The 25,983-nt window shown below is 42.0% G+C and overlaps 1 protein-coding gene across 6 annotated transcripts in view; it reads left to right on the top strand.

Annotated features, from left to right (window-relative positions):
• Positions 1 to 1,634: 1,634 nt before the first annotated feature.
• Positions 1,635 to 25,983, top strand: part of srcin1b (SRC kinase signaling inhibitor 1b) — a 124,552-nt gene continuing 100,203 nt past the window's right edge. For 2 of the 6 annotated variants that reach the window (XM_074618897.1, XM_074618899.1), the window contains exon 1: positions 1,635 to 1,849. In XM_074618897.1, the coding sequence (XP_074474998.1) occupies positions 1,765 to 1,849 (85 nt within the window). In that variant the 5' untranslated portion in view covers positions 1,635 to 1,764. Of the gene's footprint in view, positions 1,850 to 12,749; positions 13,106 to 25,983 lie in introns of those variants that run through there. The other 4 variants (XM_074618898.1, XM_074618906.1, XM_074618902.1 and 1 more) reach the window with 3 other exon arrangements.

Consider the following 25,983-nt stretch of genomic DNA (forward strand, 5'->3'; position numbering starts at 1 on the left):
GGCGTTAAATACCAGTGTGCTCGGGTAACCCTTCCTCTCCGCCGCAGCCCTTCTCTGGAGGGGTTGCTATGGCAACACATTTTTTTGGGGGGTCTGGATGGCCAGGTAAATTAAGAGGATGAAAAGAAGACAGACAGAAGAGATGTGGGTCAGGAAGGCGTCAAAGAGAGCTCGGAAATATGCAATTAGAGATGTATGATCAGAGAGAGATGAGCTGTCCACATATGACCATCCTCCTCCTCCTCCTCCTGGGGAAGACATTCAACATCTCTTTAAAATTAAATATATTTTCAGGAGAAGAGCTCCGGTGTTTAACTGGAAGAGTCAAATATTTAGAATTTAAAGTAGTATTGGGTTTGTCATTTTGTAGAATACTTAATTCTCTGATTATATTCAAGTCATCATACATCTTTTCAATGGTGGATCTCAGCTACTAGTACTTTATTTGAGTATTTTCATTTATGCCACTTTATATTTCTACTCCACTACATCTCAGAGGCAAATATTCTTTTTAATCCACTACAATTAGTTTGACATCTTTATTTATTTAATACAAAATATAAATCAACTAATAAATATATGATTATAACAGGTTAAACTACCCAGCAGTATATATGTCTGCGAATTTGAAGGGGTTTTATAATAACAATAAAATAATAATAATAATAATAATAATAAATAGATAAAATAAAAGGGAATATAAAAATCTTTGAAATAAAATTTAAATCATAATTTTGGGAGAGAAAATTTCAGAAAATACAAGTAAATGCCAATATTTTACTCTTCTGCTCCCTGAATTTCATATTATTGTACAATTAAATTTTTTTTTTGACCATTATAAGATGAGAAGTCAGAAAAAATATATTTTTGTATTTATATTTGTAAAAAAATAAAAGAATTCAATTTCAATTTATTTTTATATAGCTTCAAATCATAATGGGAGTTATCTCAAGACGCTTTTCCTACAGAGCAGATCTAGACCGTACTCTTTAATTTAGAGACCCAACAAGAGATCCCCTATTAACATGCATTCTTTGTAGAAATAAAAAATAAAAGGTAAAAAATAAAAAATAAAATAAAAAATAAATAAAGTGAAAAGTCTGTAAAAATAATATATTTAAAAATAAAATAAATAAACACAAAGTTAGTAAAAAATAAAAAATAAAAATAAAATAAACACAAAAGATTTGTAAAAATAAATTTAAAAAAAGGTTATTAAAAATAAAAAATAAAAATAAAATAAACACAAAAAGTTAGTAAAAATAAAAATAAATTTAAAAAAATTAAATAAATAAACACAAAAAGTTAGTTAAAATAAAATAAATAAAACAGAAAGAGGACATTACATGCATGAGAATAAATCTGATGCTTTATTTTAAAAACATACATCTGCTTTAAAAAATCTTCCCAAAACAAGATAAACTATTATTTTCTAAACTATTTCCTATTTTTCCTTTACTTATATTTATACATAATTCAAAAATACATTACAAAGTAAAAATTCATTAAGCAAGTAGGTTAATATTATCTACAACCTGAAGGAGGAAAGAAAAACAAGTGATAAAGTGTTTTTGTTTTGAATCCGTTGGGAGGCCTTGAAGTGACACAAATCAAACACTCCCTCAGTATCAGAACTACCTGACAGGTAACACAGGTACAGGTGTTTGGGACGGGTTTTAACGGTAAATAATCGCCTAAAATGTCTCAGTTTTTAACATTAAAGTGTCGGCTGAAAGAGGACTTAAAGAAGAAAAGTGGAGCGACATGTTTTCAACTCAAGAAAAGTGTTTTCTTTCTGGTTTCTGCGTCTTCATCAGGATGAGAGAGCTAACGAGCGAACTAACTAACGGTCAGTGTGTGTTTGTTTCTAACGGTTCTGTGTTTTTACCGTTAATTACTCTTTAACTTGGAGACCCAACAAGAGATCCCCTATGAACATGCATTCTTTGTAAAAATAAAAAATAAAAGCTTAAAAATAACAAACAAAATAAATAAAATAAAAAATGAATAAAGTGAGAAAGTTTGTAAAAATAATATAAAATAAAAAAATAAAATAAACACAAAAAGTTAGTAAAAATAAAAATAAAATAAACAAATACAAAAAGTTAGTAAAAATAAAAAATTAAATAAACAAATACAAAAAGTTAGTAAAAATAAAAGAATAAATAAAGAAATTAAATATAAAATAAATAAACACAAAAGTTAGTAAAAATAAAATAAAAATAAAACAAAATATAAAATAAATAAACACATAAAGTTAGTAAAAATAGGATGTGAGAGCTAACTAACCCCTAACGGTCAGTGTGTGTTTGTTTCTAACGGTTCTGTGTATTTACCGATAATTAACTAAACTAATGTAACGTTACTGGTGCAGGTGGCACCAGCTGTGTGTCTGTGAGGGATTGTTGTTGCTCAGAGATTAATTTATTGGTCAGTTAATTGTAGTTTTTTCATTAAATGTTTTAAAGGTCCCATATTGTAAAAAGTGAGATTTTCATGTATTTTATATTATAAAGCAGGTTTAAGTGCTTTATAAATACTGTTAAACTATCAAAACGCTCAATATACGGAGAAATACATACACAGTCCGTATTAAGAAATTGTGCGTTTGAAACAAGCCGTCAGGATTTCTGTCCATTTGTGATGTCACAAATATACAATATTTAGACCATAACTAGGTTTTAAACATAAACATTCTAAATGTGTCCCAGTCTATTTCCTGTTGTGGTGTATGTAAATAACATCAGCTGACAGGAAGTAAACATGGACCCAAACTGTTGCCTAGCAACGCAATTCCGATGAAATGCACTAAAACGGAGCGTTTCAGACAGAGGGTGAATACAGGTGTATTCAGACAGACAGTATGAGGAAAATATATATATATATACTTGAACTCTCTTAAAGTGGCTTCGATGAATAGACTTCTTGTACAGGTGTGTGAATCGTGACCTCGGTCCTTTTCTGTTAGCAGCTGCTGTATTCTCACCTTGTTGCTGTGGTTTCATTCAGTTTCATTTCACAGTGAAAAGACATGCGGCCCTCAGGGGAAGTGGAGACACTTGATAGAGAATTATGTTCATGTTAGTCCTGAATCAGCCCGGTGAAGTGTGGAGAGTTTCTTTAGCTTTGGCACAATGCATGCTGGGATAGGTTTGGGTGCCCCCGGGACCTTGAATAAGCAGGTATAGAATGGAGTTCACCCACCTTCATGACCCGTGTGACATTGGGCTGTAGTAAAAGTTAAAAGTATACTACAAAATGTACTAAAAGTAATAATAATAAACTGAATAGAACAGCTAAGCATCACATCAGAAAGGGTCAAAAGTACAGAAGTATTGGTATCAAAGTACCCGAAGTAAAGGTAGTCTTTATGCAGAATGGGCTATTTCAGAATAATATACACTCACCGGCCACTTTATTAGGTTCACCTGTTCAATTGCTTGTTAACACAAATAGCTAATCAGCCAATCAAATGGCAGCAACTCAATGCATTACGTCATCTATACGTGGTGCAGACGACTTGCTGAAGTTCAAACCGAGCATCAGAATGGGGAAGAAAGGGGATTTAAGTGACTTTGAACGTGGCATGGTTGTTGGTGCCAGACGGGCTGGTCTGAGTATTAAACTGCTGATCTACTGGGATTTTCATGCACAACCATCTCTAGGGTTTACAGAGAATGGTCCCAACAAGAGAACAGATCCAGTTGTGTGGACGGAAATGCCTTGTTGATGTCAGAGGTCAGAGGAGAATGGGCAGAGTGGTTGGAGATGATAGAAAGGCAACAGTAACTCAAATAACCACTCGTTACAACCAAGGTATGCAGAATAGCATCTCTGAACGCACAACACGTCCAACCTTGAAGCAGATGGGCTACAGCAGCAGAAGACCACCCGGTACTAGCAAGGTGTACCTAATAAAGTGGCCGGTGAGTGTATATGATTCATGGTGCACTTCAAACTGGATAAAAAAAATATTTGTGTCTCGCTGTTGACTACCGTTCATATTTTTTCTTCCACTGCAAGGAGCGGGACTTCACCTCTCTATTTAAATGATGGTTAATATTTCAGCAATCTCCAAAACTGTTTCTCCAATGAGTCACAGGATTATAAAGATGTCAAGAAAGAATAACTAATGTCAGCGGCACAAAACCGTGTCATCAAACATTAACAGACAATAACCTGTTCTTTAATTCTGTATATAAACTACTATTACTATGTAATCTTGGATGCAGCTTGTATAGTCACTTTGTGTACTTGGACACAGTTGTTGTCAGTTCTTGGAATCTGAAACTCTGTGTTTGCTTCCCGTATGTTTACCAGTGACTGCAGGTCATAGTTTACTCGTGGCGTTACTGGACTCACTGGAATGCAAAGTGCAGCTTTTGCCATTTTGTTGTTTCTGGTTTGTGGCCACTTTTTATCCAACCAAACTGGAATGAAATGTTGATATCATGCCTTTGACAAATGAATTAGGCCGCTTATGAAGTTTTCTTTGGACCAGAAATGTCTTTTGCCGCCAAACTCTAATGGGAGTTGTGCCATTATGAGGAGGAAAGCAGGGCAGACGGAACACAGAGCAATCAGTTAACAGCAAATTACTTCTGTAAATCACGAGTACGGTCCTTTTTATTGGGAGCATTTCAACAACCCGTCATAAACCTGAAGAGAAAACCTCAACAGTACTATCAAACATTTGCCATAAAAATTTCAAAGCAAAAATAAAACTGTATCCAGGGATATTATTCCAGGTGAATTATAGTGAATGCAGATGATAAAAAATACCTGTAAGACATGTTTGTATATCTACATAAAAATATCGAAGACATGAAGATGCTGGATTTGAGTAGAGAAGCAGTTAAAGGACAATATTGATTCTGTAAGAAATTTACAGGAATAAGCATAGTTTGCAGTAGGGATACACCGATACCACTTTTTTTCAGACCGAGTACAAGTACTTACATTTGTGTACTCGCCGATACCGAGTACCGATACGAGTACTTCTCTGTGCCAAAAGGCCCTCGTTAACAGCCAGCTGGAGGATGTGAGCGAGACACGGCAGGCTGGGGAGTCCCGCATACGAGACGGTGCGCCTCGACCGGCTCTAGTTCGGCTTGGAAAGGCTCGGGGCGAAGGTGGCTCGAGGCCGCAGCTTTACAGAGGGCTCTCTGCACCCTCTCTCCCCGCCGGTGACGGCCCCTTGCTCCCGGTGCGACTGTTGACCGGGGTGGACTGTCCTCAGTGCGCCCAAAGCGCGTCGTGCGGCCACATTGGGGCTCGGCCCACGTAAAAGATGCCAGGGGTCTGCGGCGATGTCGGCAACCCACCCGACCCGTCTTGAAACACGGAGCAAGGGCGCGAGTCAGAGGAAGCAAGCAAAACCCTGTGGCACAATGAAAGTGAGGGCCGGTGCGCGCCGGCTGAGACGGGATCCTAGCCAGCGGGGTCGGGAACACCACCGTAAAGTGGTATCGGTGCCGTTGTATCGGAGCCGTTTTGCGTACATGAGCACAGTAATCTGGATGACATGCAAAATAGATTATTTCTAATAATTAATACAATAGACAAATGAAAACATATTAATAATCATCTTGAATTTTTAACACAAATGAAAAGGAGCTCCTTTTTAGAATAAAGTAGCTCATAAATAAGTGATTTGTTCGTTTTCATGGCTGCAGGGAGGAAAACAGGCGATATGCTGCAGAGGAGGGGAACTATTGAGCTACTGAGTATACACTCATTAATTCTATAATGAAAGAATCATTTCTCTGAATTCAGAGTTTCTTTCCATTTTATTCGGGTGCCAGCAGCTAAAAGTGTACTTTAGGTTACGGAGACGTTACATCCTGGGTATGTTATTGATTATGTGTGACAGTTCGGCGGAGCTCCAAAACGCAAAACTACATTCAGAAGAACATTTTTCAGTATTTATGGGTCACCGAGTCTCCAGCTTTTTGGTCTCAAGAGAGAAGTCTCAGTCTGTGGTGGATGCAAAGCGCTCCGTTGTCTCAGATTTGTTTTTCTCAGTCATTTTTTAAAAATAATGTCCAGCGGAGTCATTAAAAAGTCTGTCTGGAACTTCATTAAAACAACAACTTGGTGCTAAGCTGACCTACTTTCTGCACCATAATAACTCACATTCATGCAAACATCTGCCTGATTGTTGTGAAAGATAAAAATAGAACGACTCAATTAAAACCAAACCAAATGACAAACAAAAAGTGTTTTGAGCCACTTAACAGACGAACACCAGCTCGTTTAAAGACGCCCCGGTCGACTCTCTCATCCTGTATAAAAATAAAAAGTAATTAATGACAGACTTGCCCAATACAATATGTTAACAGATTGACATGATGATATGAGATTTAATGCTTTAATGACAAGGTGTGTGTAATCCAGTCTTCCAGCAGGAGATCGAGGCTTTTGATGCTGTTGTTCAAGTAATTAAATATATCAAGGTGTGAATGCAATTACAATGAAGCGTACTTTAATTTGATTTTCTTTTGAAGTGCTCTCCCCCTCTGTGACGCTCTATCTACAGTACCCACCTGTCTATGTAGAAACCTATTCTGGTACGGGTTCCCTCCAAATGTCTGCGTCTCCTTCTATTAAAAGACCAGCTGTGAGATGTGAACCCTCCGGTGTATCCAGGCTCTGCTCTGTGGTCCTCTTCTAGTTCATGGGTTCAGTCTAGGAAAGCTCAGCTCTGTAACCAGCTTGTCACCCACAATTACGTCTGAATCAACTCACACGACCTGACCCGACCCAATTAATGTAAGACCAACGACCCGACTCGTTCCCATTATCAACCAGACTCTGGTGGAGGCAGAACTGTAGAGGCACAGGTTAGCGCTGAACAATGATATACATTACATGATATATGAGAACATTTAAAACAACGTCGTGATGAAGAGCCTCCATGTTATCAGTGGAACATATTGCTTTGTTTTTCTGTCCACTTGTTGCAGAGGAACACATTCAGACTCTTCCTGAAAGCATATTTATAAAATAATTAGGGCGGTCAATCGATTAAAATATTTAATCGCGGTTAATCGCACATTTTTTATCTGTTCAAAATGAACCTTAAAGGGAGATTTGTCAAGTATTTAATACTCTTAAGTGGTGGACACACTGCCCGCATGAGACGCGCGTCTATTTTATAGAATAGAAGGCTCGCCTGTTTTTCAGGCGAGCCGCTCGCGTCTCAGCTGCATGTCCCAGCAGCAACAGACAGTGAAGGTGATCTATTGACAGTAAATTAACATCATACCAGCAAGACTTTACTACAGTTTCGAGGTCTATCTGTAGAATATGTTACGGAGATGAAAAAAAGTAAAGACTTATTTTTAAATCAACACTTCCTGCTTTCATTTAAAAATAAAAGCCCTCAGGCGTTTTTTCTATAGACAGAATCCCTTCATTTGTTAACACAAGGCTTTTATTCTGAAATATGAGCAGTCAGTGCTGTGGAACACGCAGTCACTTTGGGAGCTCCAAGAATTGATAAAGTTGGGGGTTTAAATCAACACTTCCTGCTTTCATTTAGAAATAAAAGCCCTAAAGCGGGTTTTCTCTGCACAGAATTCCTTCATTTGTTAACACGAGGCTTTTATTCTGAAATATGTGCCGGACAGTGATGTGGAACAAGCAGTGACTTGGAGAGTTCCATGAATGAATATAGTACGGAGTTTTAATTGTGGATTATTACTATTATTTACAAATTACCACACGTTTCTGAACCTTTCTCTGTCTAAAATAAATATTAATTATATTTGTCATGAAGTTAAATGGCCATTAAAAGGCAAACTCTTTGCAGAAAGAAAGGGCTGACAGCAGCAGCAGAAACACAGCTGACAGGCAGCCGACTTTTCTCATTTTATCAGAGTTTAAGAAGAATGGACTGACGTGGCAACGGCTGGAGAAAATGGCCCGAGAATATAATATATATATATATATATACATACAGTATATATATATATATATATATTATTGTTTTGTTTTGTTATTACTGACGTCATTTCGTCCATACACTTTACCTATGATTATGAGAAAGATATTATTCATACCCATACACATATCAACTCTCAGGTTTTACCATAAAACACATATTTTGGTGTTTTTAATCCTCATCAAAAGTCTAAAATCCTACCAAACCACAGAAAGTTTCTCACTGCGAGGCCTGAATTGTAGATCACACTGGACGTTTGTAGCTGGAAGTTTAACCGTCTTTGCTGCATCCAGCAGAGCCGCTCTGTCTCCTCTATTTCCATCACCCTTCTCTGTCTGCAGTACAACTAGTCTCGCCTCAAAATCACTACAAAACTAAGTTTGTAAAAGTTTAACGGCTGCCGTGCTGTTATCCTGCATGCTGTGTGCATAAAAAAAGTGCATCGATTTAGCTGACAAAATGAGGTTGGACTGGAGGGGGCGTCTTGACTGATGATTCAGTTTAGGGGTGTATTTTATTGATACCCAGAGGGGTGCATATTACAGCAGCACAAGAGTACTAGGGCTGTATGATTATAGCCAAAATGATAATCAAGATTATTTTAATCAATATTGAGATCCCCATTACTCATTGATTTTAGTCCCCACCATTTCTGAGCTATACCACATCTGCATCCAGCTGAAAGGTTTGAACATTTTCCGGGAGATCGATTGCGTTAATGTGTTAAAGAAATTAGTGGCGTTAAAACGAATTTGCGTTAACGCGTTATTATGGAGTTAACTTTGACAGCCCTAATCACAATATATCGCAATATATCGCAATAATCTGCATATTGCAAAATGTCAATAAGATCATATCGTTACTTAAGTATTGTGATAATATCGTATCATGGGTAGGGATGCACCGATACCACTTTTTTCAGACCGAGTACAAGTACAAGTACTTACATTTGGGTACTCTCCGATACCGAGTACCGATACGAGCACTTCTCTGTGCCAAAAGACCCTCGTTAACAGCCAGCTGGAGGGTGTGAGCGACACACGGCAGGCTAGGAAGTCACGCATACGAGGCGGTGCGCTGCGACCGGCTCCAGTTCGGCTTGGAAAGGCTCGGGGCGAATGTGCTTCCCGGGGCCGTGGACAAAGTGTCACCGGGGCGAACTGTCCCCAGCCGTGTTGTGCCCCAGGTCGTGGCTCAGCCCACGTAGAAGGCGCCAGGGGTCTGCGGCGATGTCTGCAACCCACCCGACCCATCTTGAAAAACGGACCAAGGAGTCTAACGCGAGTCAGAGGGTGCAAGCAAAACCCCGTGGCGCAATGAAAGTGAGGGCCGTCGGCCGAGGTGGGATCCCGCCCGCACCGTCGGGGAGGTGGAGCGTGAGCGCGTGTGATAGGACCTGAAAGATGGTGACGAGAGGTTAACGCCACGCTGCCGTAAAGTGGTATCCGTGCCGTTGTATCGGAGCCGTTTTGCGAGTACGAGTACATGAGCACATTATCGGACCCGATACTGGTATCGGTATCGGTGCATCCCTAATCGTGGGGCCTCTGGTGATTCCCACCCCGATGTAATGGGACACCACCATGATTATATTTGCCCTAATGTGACACCGAGGTGTAACCTGAGCGTTGCTGTCCTGGTGTGACTTTATGTGGGAGAAGTTAACCGGTGCCCCCGGATTGTATTCACCCTCAGAGAGTCTGTGCACGTCTCTGCTGTCACCCAACTTGAACTGGTGTCCCTCTTCTTGACATCTGGCAATTTACAGGCATACCGCATCAGTCTTTTTGAAGTCCTCTACACCTGTCCTTCCCTCTCTGTCTGTGGGTAATTGCTGCCGCTCTGTGTGATGTATGTGGCGTTCCTGTACGCGTCTGCAACGTCGGCCGCATCCCCCGATTCATTATTCAGCTCCCCTGGCCAGACGCAGCAAGAGAGCAGCTGCTCTCGCTGTCACCGGTCAACCAGGAATCTGTAATTATCCTGTCATCTCTGTCTGTCTCGCTGCCTTCTCTGTCTCTGCTCTGTGTTTATTCCTCCTGTCTTCATCTGTCTGTTTCTTTGCTTAGTCTGTCAGTCAGCCCGTCCACCTGTCACCTCTCAGTCCTCCTACTCTAACTTTTCTCAACAGCCTTCCTCTTCCTCCCTTCACTGCTGTTCCTGTTTCCCACATCTCAAAGGAATATGCAGGTTTCAATTAGTGGTGGGAATCACCAGAGGCCCTACGATACGATATCATCACCATACTGAAGTCACAATACGGTCTTATTGGGATTTTAAACATTTTCAATATGCTGAGTATTGCGATAAGATACAGTATATTGTGATTTGGCTGTCAAAGTTAACGCGACAATGCGTTAACGTAAATTCGTTTTAACCCTCTGAGACCCACAATAGACCCGTTTTAGTCTTTTTTAGAGGGGTACAGGGGGTCTTTAGGGGGAGATAGCAGGTCAACAGTAGATGTCACATAGAAGTGGTGTACATCATCTGAAAGCTGAGAACCTGCAGATTAATTTGAGATACACTGATTTGGTGCTAATTTTAACCATTTTTTACCACTTGAGAATTGATAAAAATTATCAATAATCCCTCCAAAATACCTCATTAAGACACCAAGACCTTGACTGTCATCTCCAACTAAATCTCAGCCTATAGATCAAACAGTTGGCTATTAACACGTTGGTTATTTACAGACAACATTTAGCCTAACGGGATTCAATCAGATATGTAGAGATGTCTGGATAAGCAATATCCGACCACTGTGTTGGACGGGGGAAGACTGAAGAGACATCGATCAACCTTCATTTATTAAGACATCACGGACGCTCAGGTTCAGGCAAGATCGCAATAATTATTAGACGTGTGTAAAACAAACGTCTAATAACAAGAGATGAATGCACACGAATTCGTCAAAATTACAATCCAAACATACGTCAGATTGAATTGAAGTCTACGAGATCTTCGGTTTTCTATACTCCAAAAGGGGGCGCGGCCTTGACTTTTTACAAAGTAGCCGTATGTGCAGATCATATGTGCAAAATCCATCCATCCATCCATCTTCAACCGCTTATCCGGGATCGGGTCGCGGGGGCAACAGCTCCAGCAGGGGACCCCAAACTTCCCTTTCCCGGGCCACATTAAGCAGCTCTGACTGGGGGATCCCGAGGCGTTCCCAGGCCAGAGTAGAGATATAATCTCTCCACCTAGTCCTGGGTCTTCCCCGTGGTCTCCTCCCAGCTGGTCGTGCCTGGAACACCTCCCAAGGGAGGCGCCCAGGGGGCATCCTTACTAGATGCCCGAACCACCTCAACTGGCTCCTTTCGACGCAAAAGAGTAGCGGCTCTACTCCGAGTCCCTCACGGATGACTGAGCTTCTCACCCTATCTCTAAGGGAGACGCCAGCCACCCTCCTGAGGAAACCCATTTCAGCCGCTTGTACCCGCGATCTGGTTCTTTCGGTCATGACCCAACCCTCATGACCATAGGTGAGAGTAGGAACGAAGATTGACCGGTAGATCGAGAGCTTTGCCTTCCGGCTCAGCTCTCTTTTCGTCACAACGGTGCGGTAAAGCGAATGCAATACCACCCCCGCAAAATGTGCAAAAAACAAATGTTAATTCAGGTAAATATGGAATAAACTTCCCACCCATACATTCATCTTTTCCCTACTACCTATCCCACTTCTCTCCCTAATTACATGCCATCTCTTCTGGGTGTTATTTGTCTCGCTGAGCCGTGACTTCGTGTGTTAATTACCTCACCACCTATATGGAAAGGTGCCGAGGATGTCGCCGCGCAAAACGATTCTTCTCAATGAGAGAAACCCAAGGCTGAGCATTCATCATACTGATATATATTTTTCTATTACCCACCTGTAGCGTCGTATATTTGTGCGCTGCAAAGTGAGGGTGGGTCCCTCAAGGGCAAACAGAAGACACTCTGGAGCGTTATGAGCAACGGGGAGCGTCCACGCTCTCAAGGCCCAGCGAACGCCATCTTTAATTTATCGCTATGTTTTATTTACCAGCAAGTCAATTCAGGCCACCGAGCAACAAACAAGGCTCCGTATTGACCCGTGTGCAGCGTCCTGTCCACTTCTGTTTGTCAGGATGCAGAGATGAACTCTTTTCATATTATTTCACCAGGATGGATCTCTTTTTTTGAGAAACTTCGTGATGCTGTTTTGTGGTTAAACATTTCCTTACTCCCCTTTTCCGGAGATCCTATTATCAGGTGTCATAGTGTGCGTGACATACAGCCCCTCTGACCCTGAACACACACTCACACGTCTCATTAATTCATGGCCTTCAACTCGGGATTGAATTACAGCTGGTGCTAGTGCAGGATTTACTTTGACAATACCCTTTGTTGCTGGCACACACACACACACACACACACACACACACACACACCCACGCACACACACACACACACACACACACACACACACTTCGATATCAGCTGCAGTGTTTCATCACACATGCTATCAGTGTTTGCTATTCCACACTTTGCTTGGCCGTATTCATAATTCATCGGCACTCTTAGTTTGTCTGCTGAAAAGTGTCAGAAAACATTTTTTTTTTGGATTCCTTTTCATCCCTCCATCATTTGCTTCCTCTCCTCAGCGGCGCGGGGAGAGAAGTGTCAAGCCCACATACTGACTGGTATATTCCCACAGACACATGATTAAAATCCAATGCGTATAATGACGGCGCTAAGATCAAAGGCAGCTGGATGGAGGACGCAGGCCCCTTTAAGAGAGGAGGCAGAGTGGGGAGGGCTGTTGCATCCATAAAACATGAGTTTATTCAGTGGCCATGCTAAGACATGGTTAGGAGCGCCTCTGCACTCCGGCGTGCTCTCTCATCACAGCCAGAGCATCCCCGGTCCGACCGAGACGCTTCACACACATGCTGACACAGCTCCGACATGGACGCGCTGAGAAGAAAGGGATAAAACTGGAGCGAGGGAAGCCAGAAGAAGAAACAGTAGAAGAAGAAGAAGAGTGAATGGGGAAGAAAGAAGAGGTTATAAAGAAGATAAGAGAGAAAGTGACGGCGCGGTAGAGGAAAGGAAACAGGTGCATCGAGGCGGAGAATGGGCAATTCCTCCTTCCCAGGCATGTCCCCTCTCTCTCCGTCCATTCTGTAGTTGCAGGTATTTCTAACTTGAGTGCCCTTCTCTGACGCGCTGGGGGTGCTGGGAAACTACCGCTGTTTACCTCCGCTTTTCTTCTTCACTGTGTGTGTTTGCTGCACATCTGTCTTTGCCTGCATGCTTCTGAAAGATGATATCAAGTTGCACTTTTTTAAAGAAACCTCTGATACTGCAGTGCATGAATATATAAAATCTGGGACACTTGAAGTTGAAGTTTTTTTTTTAATTCGCCTTGATTTGAGATAAAGCCTCTGATTGAGTAATCCTGTCAGAATAATCAGCTTGAAGTGCTGCAGCCCATTGAAATACATCGGAAGTGTGCAGATATTGACTGGATGGAGTGTCTGAGAGGACGGCGAGGGGGTGTGAGTGTCTGCTGGTGTCGGTTGCGTCTGGCAGCAGCACTTGTTTACTGGCTGGGCGGATGGGAGACGGTTGATGTTGATGTGGCTCATCTGGGGCAGCATGAAAGAGGACTATTGAAGGATTCGCATTAGGAGAGATGGAAACAGTGATGCAGACAATGATGCTAGTTTATAGGCTGTTTACTGGAAGCACTTGGAGGACAGACAGCCAGCTGTAACGACAAAAACTCATTTGCATCGAGAACATATTGACCTCAAAAATCTTTTTTTTTTCCAGATATTAAAGTGGGTGAAACATTTAGGTGGGTTTGTGCATATTGTTTATATCATTACATTTGAGTCACTAAGCATTTGTTTGTCTGAAAGGTAAATCCCCAACCAGGGATCGGAGAAAGAAAATGAAATTATTCCCCTCGCAAACGTGATCAGTAGATTTTTAAATAGTCAGCTAGCGATTTGGAGTCAGGACAGTCCTGTCAACTCTGGTAGGTGTATATAGCATGTAGCTCTGGTAGGTTTAGTATAGCGCAGGGTTTCCCGCAGTGTTTTTTGGAGGTGAGCCGCCTCTAGGGATGGGTCATGATTTTCAAATTTTCAAAAAGTCATTAAATCATTCAAAAATTTAATAGCTTATGTGACAATCGTCTTTAGGGATGCTAATATTTCTTTCCGACCGATAGCCGATACTCAATCGTCAACTGTTAGCCCACAAGATTAGTGTGTTGCATGCAGAGGGGCTGTAGTGCCCAACAAGCCGCTCAGCTGCAACGATAGCCGATGCACAAACGGGTTAAATCCATCATTTATCACCAGCTGCAGCGTCGGAGCACAACAGACAACTGAGTCCCCAGTTCACCCGTCAGGGAGAGTTACTGTAGCAGCCATGACGCTGCGTTATTGTCCCAGTAAGTCTCCACCGCATCATTTAGCTGGGAGGTTGGCGGCTGTGTGTCTGCCTGCCGTACTCTTTCAGCCCGCCGTAACGTTAGCGAGCACCAGCCGATGAATATGACGTTATCAGTAACGTTATATCTGTGAACGTAGCAGTGCAGGGCGTGTACAGTGTACTTGTCGGTGAATAAATGCTACAACTCCTCAAGACCCAAGCCAAGCTAGCTTTAAAGTGAAGGCGGTTAGCCCCGAAGCTAGCAACACATCCGGCTCAGGCTCAGTTAAGGTGGGCTGTTAAGGTGGACCAGCCATTCTCCTTTAAGTGACGAGCCGCTCCTCTGACTTTTGCTCAGCTTTTTGCTTAATTTTCAATATTTCTTTCAACCGTTTAACTGAAATTCTTATTGTCGGTTAACAGTTAAACGGTTAATTATTAACATCCCTAATCGTCTTGTCTTATATAATAGATGAATATTTATATATTTATAAATATTATAATAAATATTCCCCCTTTGTTATTGTCACAGGCGCCGCCTGGTGGTAACGTTAATACCAGGTAGAGTCGAATTTTGAATAAATAAACACATAAAACATATTTCCTGAATAATTCTGAATGTAGAAACATGAACAAAATATTTTTCCACACAACTAACATTATTTGAACTATGTAAATTTTTTTGTTTATGTTACTTTTTGACCTAAAATAGCCTTTTTGTGTATGTTGTAATAACTACATTTTGCACATTGCACAAAAGTTCTGCGTGGTTTATGACATGTACCATGTAACTGCAACATTTCTGGTTTCGGGAACTTTTGTAGCATGTTTTCCCTCCCTTTCTCTCCTGTTTCCTCTCTACATACAGGTATGTCTTGTAATGGAAATTCATTTAATATTATACTGGTTTTCAATATCGTTATTATCAATGATTAAAAGACATCAGAATTTCAACGTCTCACCCGGTAAATAGTTGATTTGTTGGACTCAATCAGGTCCTTTGGATCCCAGTAGAGACGGTCCAGAGTCGCTGGGGATCGGTCCTGTCGTCTCTTAACTTGCCAAGGTACAGGCAGGAGGTTTCTCCTGGATGATCAGTCACCGGTCTCCCGTCGTCTCAGGACGATCTTCCACGGGATCCTGCCGACAACGCCAAATTGTAATGGAAATTCTGTCAATATTCCAAGATGAGTCCTAATGAATGTTGAAATCAAGATCCCAAACAGATGAAATGTCTTTGTTGTGTTTTATTCCTGCAAGAAGAGGCACTCTTCTGCAGATTTTGTGTGACTCTGTATAACCAGTGCCTCTTCTTGCAAGAATAAAATACAACAAAGACATTTCATCTGTTTGGGATCTTGATTTCAACGTTCATTAGGACTCATCTTGGAATATTGACAGAATTTCCATTACAGTCTATAAAGGCAAAAGTGCCATAAAAACAAACTTGAATTAATTGAGTTAATAGGATATATAAAATATATTGCCCAGACCTATATCTATCTTTACAAAACCCTTAATGTTGTTAAACAACCGTCACTTTTAACCATCTGCATCTGCATGATGAAAAAGATTTTTAACCGGTCTTCAAACTATGTGCGTTGTATGAGTCTTAAGTTTTATACATTTGTCTATATTAACCACTTTCCATTGCTCTGTGTTTTTATACACAATGATGCGTACACAGTTTCTACAAGACAAGCGAGGAGATTCAGTATGTACTGTATTTACCGGCTACCATCTTTGTTTTGATCAGTAAACAGAGTTACAACTTGGGAAATTGGTTTCTGGAAAAACCTTCAGCACGGCGTGTTGTTAAACAACCTTTTGGGTTTTTCAAAGACCACCAGGTATTTATCTTTCAGAAAACAAGACGCTTATCTCTGTGAGTTGAATGTAAAGATAACACATGAGAGGCACAAACTGGTGCTACAGCAGCAGACGTAGCTGACTGGAGGGAGGCTGGCAGAGTGCAAAATGGAGGTTTCACTATCTTTAATCAGTATTGATTTACATGATACCCTCATCTCTTCACCCTCCATCACACTCCGCACCGCACAAATCTGTGTCAGAGCACGAAAAGACTCTGTCTCTTGAACAGATAGGATTGGGGGGGGAAAACACCAGTTATCTTAAAATTCAACGCAGTTCCATATGAGGCTTGTCACATCCTGCATGCTGTCTCACTCGGAAATCGCTGAGAGGATTAAATCTGAATAGAGCGTTTTGAAACACAGAATACTCAAACTCAAACTTATCTCTTTGTGCTGCATGACTATGCGACTCATGTCACCTCAATGACATGCCAGAACCCCCCCTCCCAACTCCCCAGGAGGGTTTGAGATGGTGGTGGAGGTGGTGGTGGTGGTGTAGCAGCAGATCAAGCATGTTGGAATCACAAGTGACTGGGGAGCAAAAGAGAAGGAGAAGAGTCAGGGTAGAGGATCTGTCAGAGAGCCGAGGAGCAGCAGCCAAACGGCAGTTTTCCCATGTCAGTCTGATCAAACTTGTTGACATGTGGAAGGAGATGGAAGAGAGACAGAGAGATGAAGGGCAGAGAGAGGAAGCTGCAGAGCAGAGACATCACAGGGCCGATTGATGCGGTTGCCGTGGAGCCACCAGGTGAGGGTGAGCCGACTATCATATTGACTCAGGGATGTCTTTTCTCCCCAGAGCTGCTTTGCACTCTGACATTTAGAGACTCTGTGGCTGTTTCATCCTTGATGTTGCTTCATTTCACTTCTTTTATAAGTCAAAACAACATTTTCCAGAAATTTGGTTTCAAGCGGCGTCACCCCACGGAGACCCAAACGCAGCTTTCAACGCCATCGTTTTAGTGTAAGAAAGTGGTGAAGCTTCAACTGACAAATGACTCCGTAGTTAAGTCAAAGTTTAACCCAAGAGTATAGAAGCAAAGAGACAAAACTCTGGTGCCGCTAGATGGCACTGCGGTAGCGCTGCCGCCATTTTGGACTGAAAACGCCAATGAGTCTGAGCCGCTTGATCGCCGTCGCCATGTTGAGAGCCAATTGAAAAGCTTACCAATCCCGTATTTAGCACCTTTAACCAGCTGACAGTATAGGCCTCCCCATATTCCCCCAATTATCTATTTACTTATTCATATATTTATATATTATATATATATTATATTATATATTTAAAGACATATACATGTGAAAATCTGCTATAATAATAATGCCAACTTTGAAAAAATGGACAACTTTGCTACAAAGTCAATGTGCCAAGAATCATTTAATTTATTTCTAATGATATTTAGTACGTACTATTATCTTTATTGTGTACTGTTTTTGCTGGTAGTGTACAATAAAATTACATAATTCACCTTTATACTGAAGAGAAATTATAAGTCTGCTGTTGCACGTCAATCAAACCGCGACTTTAGAACATCAATTAAACTTCACAGAAAGAAATCAAAATGTTTTTCCAAAGATTTAACTCCTTTTTTTCTCGCCAAGATCAGTCTGTTGCTGTTTCATGTGTTTGTAGCTGTGAGTAGTGTCTCTATTTCCAGCTTTATCATTGTCAGCTTGTGTCTCACAATGCCTCCATAAAGAACAGATTCTCCAGTTTGAAGGGGATGTAATGGGCCCGGGGACGATTGTCTTTTGAGTGCAGCACCTGTGGAGCTGGCAGAGGTTCAGTTTCTTGTTCAAGGACACAACAGTGACTGCTCGCTGCCGTCACTGCTCGCCGCTCGTCACTGCAGCCTTTTACTGATGCTGCTCAAATGTGACATGGCATGAAAGCTTGATATGAAATGATGGTGTATACATGTAGTCATTTCATCGTAGGATGATGTATACATCAGAGGACTTTAAGGGCTTCAGCCTCAGGTGAGATCTGGGCATTGAGAAGCTTTTTAGTTTATAATGAAACAACCGTGGCCTTCCCTATCACAGAACGCAATAAAACATTGACGATACATCACAGCAGGGAGTTATTAACAATAAATGTCAGTTAATTTGGCTCTCTCTGGCTCTGTAAAGCTGACCCAGGATCGTCTTGGCAGTCTGATGTTGTTTAATTTATTCAGTGAATCCTGAAGAAAGCTGATCAAAAAACGTGTCTGCAAGGTGGTTTAAGATGTTTCACTCGTGAGTCGGATGTCATGATGAGAAGAGTCGACTCCATTCAGAATAAAAACATGCTTCCGTATGTATCGCAACTTGTTTTTTTAGGATTTTGAAATACATTTTCTAATGCCAGAATCTATATATTTGCTTCATTTGAGTCTATCTGGAGGTAAAAGGAAGTTACTGCTTTTATTGTTGTAGTCTGAGTAACGTGACGTCATATCCGTTCCGTATCCGTCAACCAAAACAAACCGCAATGGGCCACAAATGGTGGAGGGTCGTTGTGGATACGACCTGCAGCCTCACATCCAGCGTGGTAAACACTACACATCCAGTAAAGGATGGAAACACTTTGGGTTTCACACATTGACAGGAAAAACAGATCTAGACATCACGGCTAAAGCTGCATGCTAACTCTGTCACGGACAGGAAACGTTATCGTATCGCGGTAACGTGGCGGTCGAGCCAGCCGTCGCTCTCGTCTCCGTGGTCAAAGGGGCCGACGCTACGACTGTAGAGCACCCATATACTGACATTAATGTTAAATGCATTGAAACGGCCCCGATGGAGCTGACCATGGATGGATAAAGAGAACGGAGCTGATGGGAGAGCTAGAGACCACCTTGGAGAAGTTAGAGGAAGCAGACACGTGTGACTACGTCTGGTTTTCAAAATAAGGTGTTAACAAAGGGAACTGTATATACAAAATACATATATGGAAATAAGATTGACTGGATTATATTCACCAGAAATATAAAACATTACATGTCCCTTATAAATTAAAAATAAAATACCACTAATTTGTGAGGGAAATATCTTTATTCTTTGAACATTTTTACTGAATTAATTTAGATATTTTCTGAATTAAAAGTCCCTAGAAGAGTATACTTCATCTTTTTCCCCATCATCTAGTGTTAAAAAAGTGAACAAAAATCGCTATAAATCATAATATCGAATCGCAATACATAAAAATCACAATGCGGCACCCAGGTATCATGATAGTATTGAATCAGGAGATAGGTGTATCGTCCCAGCCTCAGTAAAAAGCATCTCTTTTCATTTTCATACAGAATATCTTTTCATCTACTTGACCTGCATCTTGACTTCTTACAAGCCGACCTTCATCTCTTACAAGCCGAGACTGCTAACATGCAGCAGGACAATGCGTGGCTTGAAAGTCTTCCTTCTTCTTGAATGTGCCGCCGTCTTTTACCCTGAACTCGTATTTCTTCTGGACACTTCAGGCATCAGACAAACACACACTGACAACACCGAGATAAATGTGAGCACTTTGAGAAGAGAATCGAGGATCATTTAAAAAGAGAATATGCCTATTATTATTGTCGTTGGAGGACAGATGCTGATGACCGTCACATGCTTTCACAGGGAGATTTTTCTTCTCTAAAAAAATAACCAGGTGTCTTTATAGGCAAAAGCCTCCGTATGAAGACGAATGATATGCATTAAGGCCCGGAGGGGGAAAAAAATAGTCTGACAATGAAAAGTAGGATAAAGAAGTGAAGCAGCCTTTTATGCTTTTGTCATCAGTATTTTAGTATCGCAGCCTCCTGAAGCTGTGTACAAGTAGAAGAGAAACGGAGGAGCAGAGAGCGGGGAAAGGACGCTGGTTTGCTTTTCTCTAGTAAATCAGCTTAATTGCAAACCACTGCGTCACATTTTTCTCAGTAGCAGCCGTTCCCATTTTCTCCTCCGATCGACAGTTGCTGGACATAAAGTGCTGATAATGACCTCGGGCCTGCTAATGTGGCCACTGTGATGTGTGCTCATTTAATCTCCTCTGCAGCAGTGAAAGGCCGGACATTAGACAACACATCTATCACAGCTTTCACACCAATTATGCTTAATTTTTTTAATTATCTGCACACACAAAGAGTCCTTATCATCGGCTATATGAGGTGGGCATGAAGCTTTCTGATGTATTTATGCTGTATTGTTCATATTTTTCTCAGAGGAGGCGTTTTAAATGTGATTTTATTGCATTGGTGACGGCCAAAATGTCGAACTCGAAGCTTCAAAATTGAGTCCACAAACCAATGGGTGATGTCACGGTGACTACGTCCACTTCTTATATACAGTATGTGTGTAAAACTCAACACCCCCAGTTTATAATGCAGGCTCTCTGTTCACAAAAAGCCTCCAAACTTAGCCCCTCTAAGCTCCTGCAGAGCCACGGAGGACATTATACAACTGTTTTCACAGGCTGAGCAGCGCTCACAGTCACCGTGACCAGTAAATTGACTTTGACATGTAAAATTGGTGAAGTGCCTCTTTAAGTCCCACTAGGGACTTGTTCCATTAGCGCAACCTATAGATCTTTCTCACAGCAGACACTTTTCCTTGTCTAACACAGGTGTAACTAATAATATTAATAAAGGCTTCCTTCTATTTAGCAGTCCGAGGTCCTGCTGTCGGCACATACAGCTTATTAAATGTAATGTTAATGCTATTAGTTACGCTTGTGCTTTCCCTGCTTTGTAAGGTCAAAGTGTCTGCCAATGAATAAGGGTTTATGAACAGAGCTGAAGACTCTTCTCTCAGGTTAGGGGATTGGAAGATATTTCACCGTGTTCTAACTGGATGCGACGCGAGCGACAAAATCAGCTTGATAACATCGTTTTCTATCGGAGTGTCCGAACTGGCCGCGACGTTTTGAGCTGAACTTTTGTCAGACGCTCCATTCCTATCGTATCCCGTTGAGAGCGCTGCAACATGGACGAGGAACAGCTGATTGGTTTATATTAAATGAGCCGACAGCGGGAGAAAACCGGGTCAGTTGTCGTGGATGTAGATGAGGACATTAACTTGATTACTGCCACTTTGAGCACAAGCATTGACGCTCGCAGTTATGTGCCTAGCGTTCACTATCCATCCATCCATCCATCTGCAACCGCTTATCCCGTTAGGGGTCGCGGGGGGGGCTGGAGCCGATCCCAGCCGACATTGTGCGAAGGCGGGGTACACCCTGGACAGGTCGCCAATCCATCGCAGGGCTGACATATAGAGACAGACATCCATTCACACTCACATTCACACCTACGGGCAATTTAGAGTTAACCTAACCTGCATGTCTTTGGACTGTGGGAGGAAACCGGAGTACCCAGAGAAAACCCACGCTAACACGGGGAGAACATGCAAACTCCTAGAGTTCACTAGTGAAAACTAATTAGGAGCTACCTGTCAACTATGGAAACGATGGGAAATATGAGCCGTCACTACAATATTTCAGTACGAAGCCTCGTTTTGATCTGCTCCCGTTTGCCGTCTGTGTGTGTTTTTGAATCTAGCTCAACAGAAGAAACTGAGAGAAAGTAGTCCTACATATCAGGTGCATTAAAACACAAGGACCAAGAGAGTCAGAAAAGCATCCTGTGCTCCTCTCACATCTTACTTCTTCTACCTGTTTGGATTATTTTGTTCAGAATTGTGGAAAACATAATGGACTAATGTTACACTACAGCAGGCTGAGTGGGGACGACAGTTGGTGAGTGAAACATCCACATTTACTCTTTATTAACTTGTGCTTATAAAGAAGTCAGTCATATTGTTGTATGAATCTGTTGTTTAACTCTCTGTTCACCGTATCTCTGCACCCTTCTGTGTCGCTGCCTGTGGTGTTGTCACATCTTGTACCGAGCAAGATGCACAGCGGGCCTGAGGAGTTATCGGTACAATACCTCCTCACTTCACTACAAAAAAACATAATAAGGTGGCAGCCGCCTGGAGGAAGATCGCTAGATAACAACCTACTCGCTGTTGGCTGTGTTGTATGTTATTTACAGTAAATATCACAATATAAAACGCGTGTTTTCTGTTTAAAAAGTACAAACGTAGGAAGATAACAAGTACTACTAACTAGGGCTGCACAATTAATCGAATATTAATCGCGATCACAATTTTGGCTTCCCAATCCAGTTACGGTACGTGTCCACAGGGACGTTTTTTATCGTGAGGGGACGCGACGCTTCCCAACATTGGACGCTTGGTGTGCTGTCCCTAGAAACAAGGCACTGGGCTCCTGATTGGACGAACGCTTTCCCGCCGTTGGCTGCTGCTCCCAGCTTTCAAACCGGAACCAGTATGGAGGCTCGTTTGGAAACTTTCTTCTCTTATTTCACGTAAATAGTTCACTGAAATGTGTTTCTGAAAACATTTGAGGCGAGAAATAATCCATGCAGTTACTGAATCTGTCTTTATTTTGGATCGGCAACGTTTATTTTAAAAGATTATCGGGAGTTTGGAGAGGCGGCGAGTCGCGGCGGACGCCCGTGATTTGCATAAAGTAGCCAGGACCTCAACTTCATGCAAATAAGGAGCGGGCGTCGTGACGCCTAGTCTCTCGAATCGCGACGCCACGCTACCAGAATGCATTGCGCGGCTGCTTACATAGACAATGAATGGGGAGCGTGGAAAGCACGGAGCCTGTGGACACGTACCGTTAGGATACGGTGTTGGAGCCCAACTGGCCAAACGGAGGTACTACAACTTCTGTGTCCGTCCCGTGATGCCATTGGGCCCAAAAAGACTTTTTCCTATAGACTTACATTGGAAAAAAGACGTCTATATCTCAACGGATGATTTTTTTTTCAGGTAAATCAACTCTCTAATAGCCCTTATTTACATCATTAGATCCTAAAAGTTGTAAAATGAACTAATAGCTAATTCCAGAGTTATTTCCCTTCCTCCGTTCATGTGAATGAGACGCTGACCGAGGCTGGACCCAATGGATGCGGAAGATCACCGGAAGATCCGGGTTCTGTTCCACTTGGAAGTCGAGCCATTTTAGCTTCATGCGCCACTGAGCAACTTTCATAGGAATGAACGGCGCCCCGCCTCCCAACGCTGTATCCAGTTCTCTTTATACATCCATGGTTAGAGCTCATAAAAGGATTTAGTATGTCTGCAGTGAACAGTGAAGTCTTCCTCTGAAGCCGGTCTTCTTCGCCCAGATGCTCTTGCCGTCTCTCCCTGAGCTTGTTTGGTGTTGTAAGAAAAGTCTCGGGATGATTTGTGTTGTGCTACATAAAAGATCCGTACCACAGACGACACCTCAAATGGCCTTTTGTTGTAGCTTTTAAGATACCATAGGAAGGGCTTTTACAATTGTCATGGGGTTGTGGATTTTGCAATGTGTGCTCCAGTGTGTGTATTTGTGCGTGGAGGAGGTTACTTCAAGGTCTTCCTATCACGTATTCTGGCATATCTAGTGCAGTGGGAAATACATTCAGAGTCTAATTTGACAACTTTCCCTGAAAGGCTGCATCACAGATATTCATCTTCAGATTTCCCTTTCTTACAGCTGTGATGTTTTGTCCTTGATAAGGGATTGCTATTTCGGTGACATCTCCGGTAGAGAGCAGCCTATCAGATGGCATTACTGTCACACATCGGGGCACAAAGAGCAGAGAGGAGTCGGCGCTGTCGCAGGTAAACAGCGTATTTCTGTGGCAGAGAGGAGAGGCTGCAGGATGAAGAAAAGTACCTCTCTGCGTGTTTTATTTGTTTGCTTGTTGTTCTGGTGAGAGAAATTCATCACGTCTGCAGATTTATCAGTGTGAGATTAGTTTGCGCTGCAGGCAGAGCAGCATTGTTTCACATTTTGCCCATTTACATGCTGGATGCGTAGCCAGAACAGCTCAGACATCACCGGGGATATCAGCTCTTATTTGCTCAAATCACAGGATTATATGGCGGCGATGGGGACTCCAGTTTGTAACTTGAATCACATCCAAATTGACTTTAGAACGTGACATTGAATCTAGATTTGTGGCCCAATAAGTTTCTATAAAACACATCTAGTGGAACATGTTGAGGGCCCGGCAGACATCAGGGAGGATTGTGATTTGTGAGAACATAACGTGGCGTTACAGAGTGACTTAATAGCAGGCTGGCAGCCGTGTTTCACCGCCTCCTCTTGTTGATAGTGTTCTCTGTCACCTCCTCTGCTGTGACACACCCTGGAGGACACTTCTGCATCACTGCAGGAAGGTGAGAAGTTTCCCACTGAAGGTCAGGAAAAAGAAGATTTTCAGCTGCTGCTAAGTTGCTTTTCAGAGACATGGCTCTTAAGATGGCAGTGTTGCTCTGTCGATCCACCACTACTGGAAGGAGGAATCCTAAAGACTTTAGTTTGTGCAATACTTGTGTTTATGATTACATACCTGCAAAAAACCTCAGCTGTACTTTGTTTTTAATTAGCAAATGTTGGCATGCAAACTCGCAAAACTAAGATGGTGAACATAGTAAAGAAAAGTAGTAAACATTATACCTGCTAAACATTAGGGGAGGGAAAAAAATCGATTCACCTTATGTATGGTGAATTTGAATTACGATTTTGAAATGCCAGAATCAATATATTTGCTTCATTTAACTCTGATGTGATGATGTCATTTTTGGTTCGTGCACCCTGGGGCCGGGGGACACTACGGCGAGCATAAACCCGGCTTAATGCATTGCAGGTCTTCGTAAACCTGAGACTATCTTAAGTGACCTGTGAGAATCTGTCATATGGAGTCCATGAAAATCGTTTATGAGCGTTTGACTATAAATTAGGGATGTCACGGTGAGGAAATATTCCCACCGGTTAATAAACTTATGACAACACTGGTGTTACCTATTACACTGGACATCTTACTACAAAAGACGGCGCTCAATATCTGTAGAGCGCTTACTTTCATCGTTATCGTTGGATGGCGGTGTGTCTGGCTTCTCCGTTCCAGCTTTCGCTGCGAGGCTGCAGGTTTTCACCTCGGGCTGTGACCACTCTGTCCTCCTCACAGTGATTACCTCATTTACGTTATAGTTCCCTTATAGCATTCGGTTTAAATCTGAAATATTGCCAAATAGGCACTTTTGCTTTTCGCTTTGACACCAAATCCTTCGCCATCGTCTCGTCTGTCAACTCTCTCTCATCCCGTGTCTGAAATCTGACTCCTATTACTCTGAGCTGAGACTCATATCATATATATTCATATTGGCACGTCCGACTATGTATTGATAACACAACGCTGATACGCCAAAATGAACTAAATGGGATTTATTTCTATAAAAAAAGCAAAACGACGGTGGGGGCAGAGGGCAAGTAATTTAATCGGTGTATATCCGACCACCGTGTAACACCGAATACCACGGCAAGTCTACTGTAAATATAAAATTGCACCATCTCCACTTCTGCCTGCATGCATCATGTGTGTCTACATGCATCATGTGTCTCTGCATGCATGATGTCTCTCTGCATGCATCATGTGTGTCTACATGCATCATGTGTCCCTGCATGCATCATGTGTCTCTGCATGCATCATGTGTCTCTGCATGCATCATGTGTCTGCATCCATCATGTGTCTGCATGCATCATGTGTCTCTGTATGCATCATGTGTGTCTACATGCATCATGTGTCTGCATGCATCATGTGTCTCTGTATGCATCGTGTGTCTCTGTATACATTGTGTGTCTCTGCATGCATCATGTGTCTCTGTATGCATCATGTGTCTCTGCATCATGTGTCTCTGCATGCA

Source organism: Sebastes fasciatus, chromosome 20, assembly GCF_043250625.1.
Source record: "Sebastes fasciatus isolate fSebFas1 chromosome 20, fSebFas1.pri, whole genome shotgun sequence".
Classification (NCBI taxonomy): Eukaryota; Metazoa; Chordata; class Actinopteri; order Perciformes; family Sebastidae; genus Sebastes; species Sebastes fasciatus.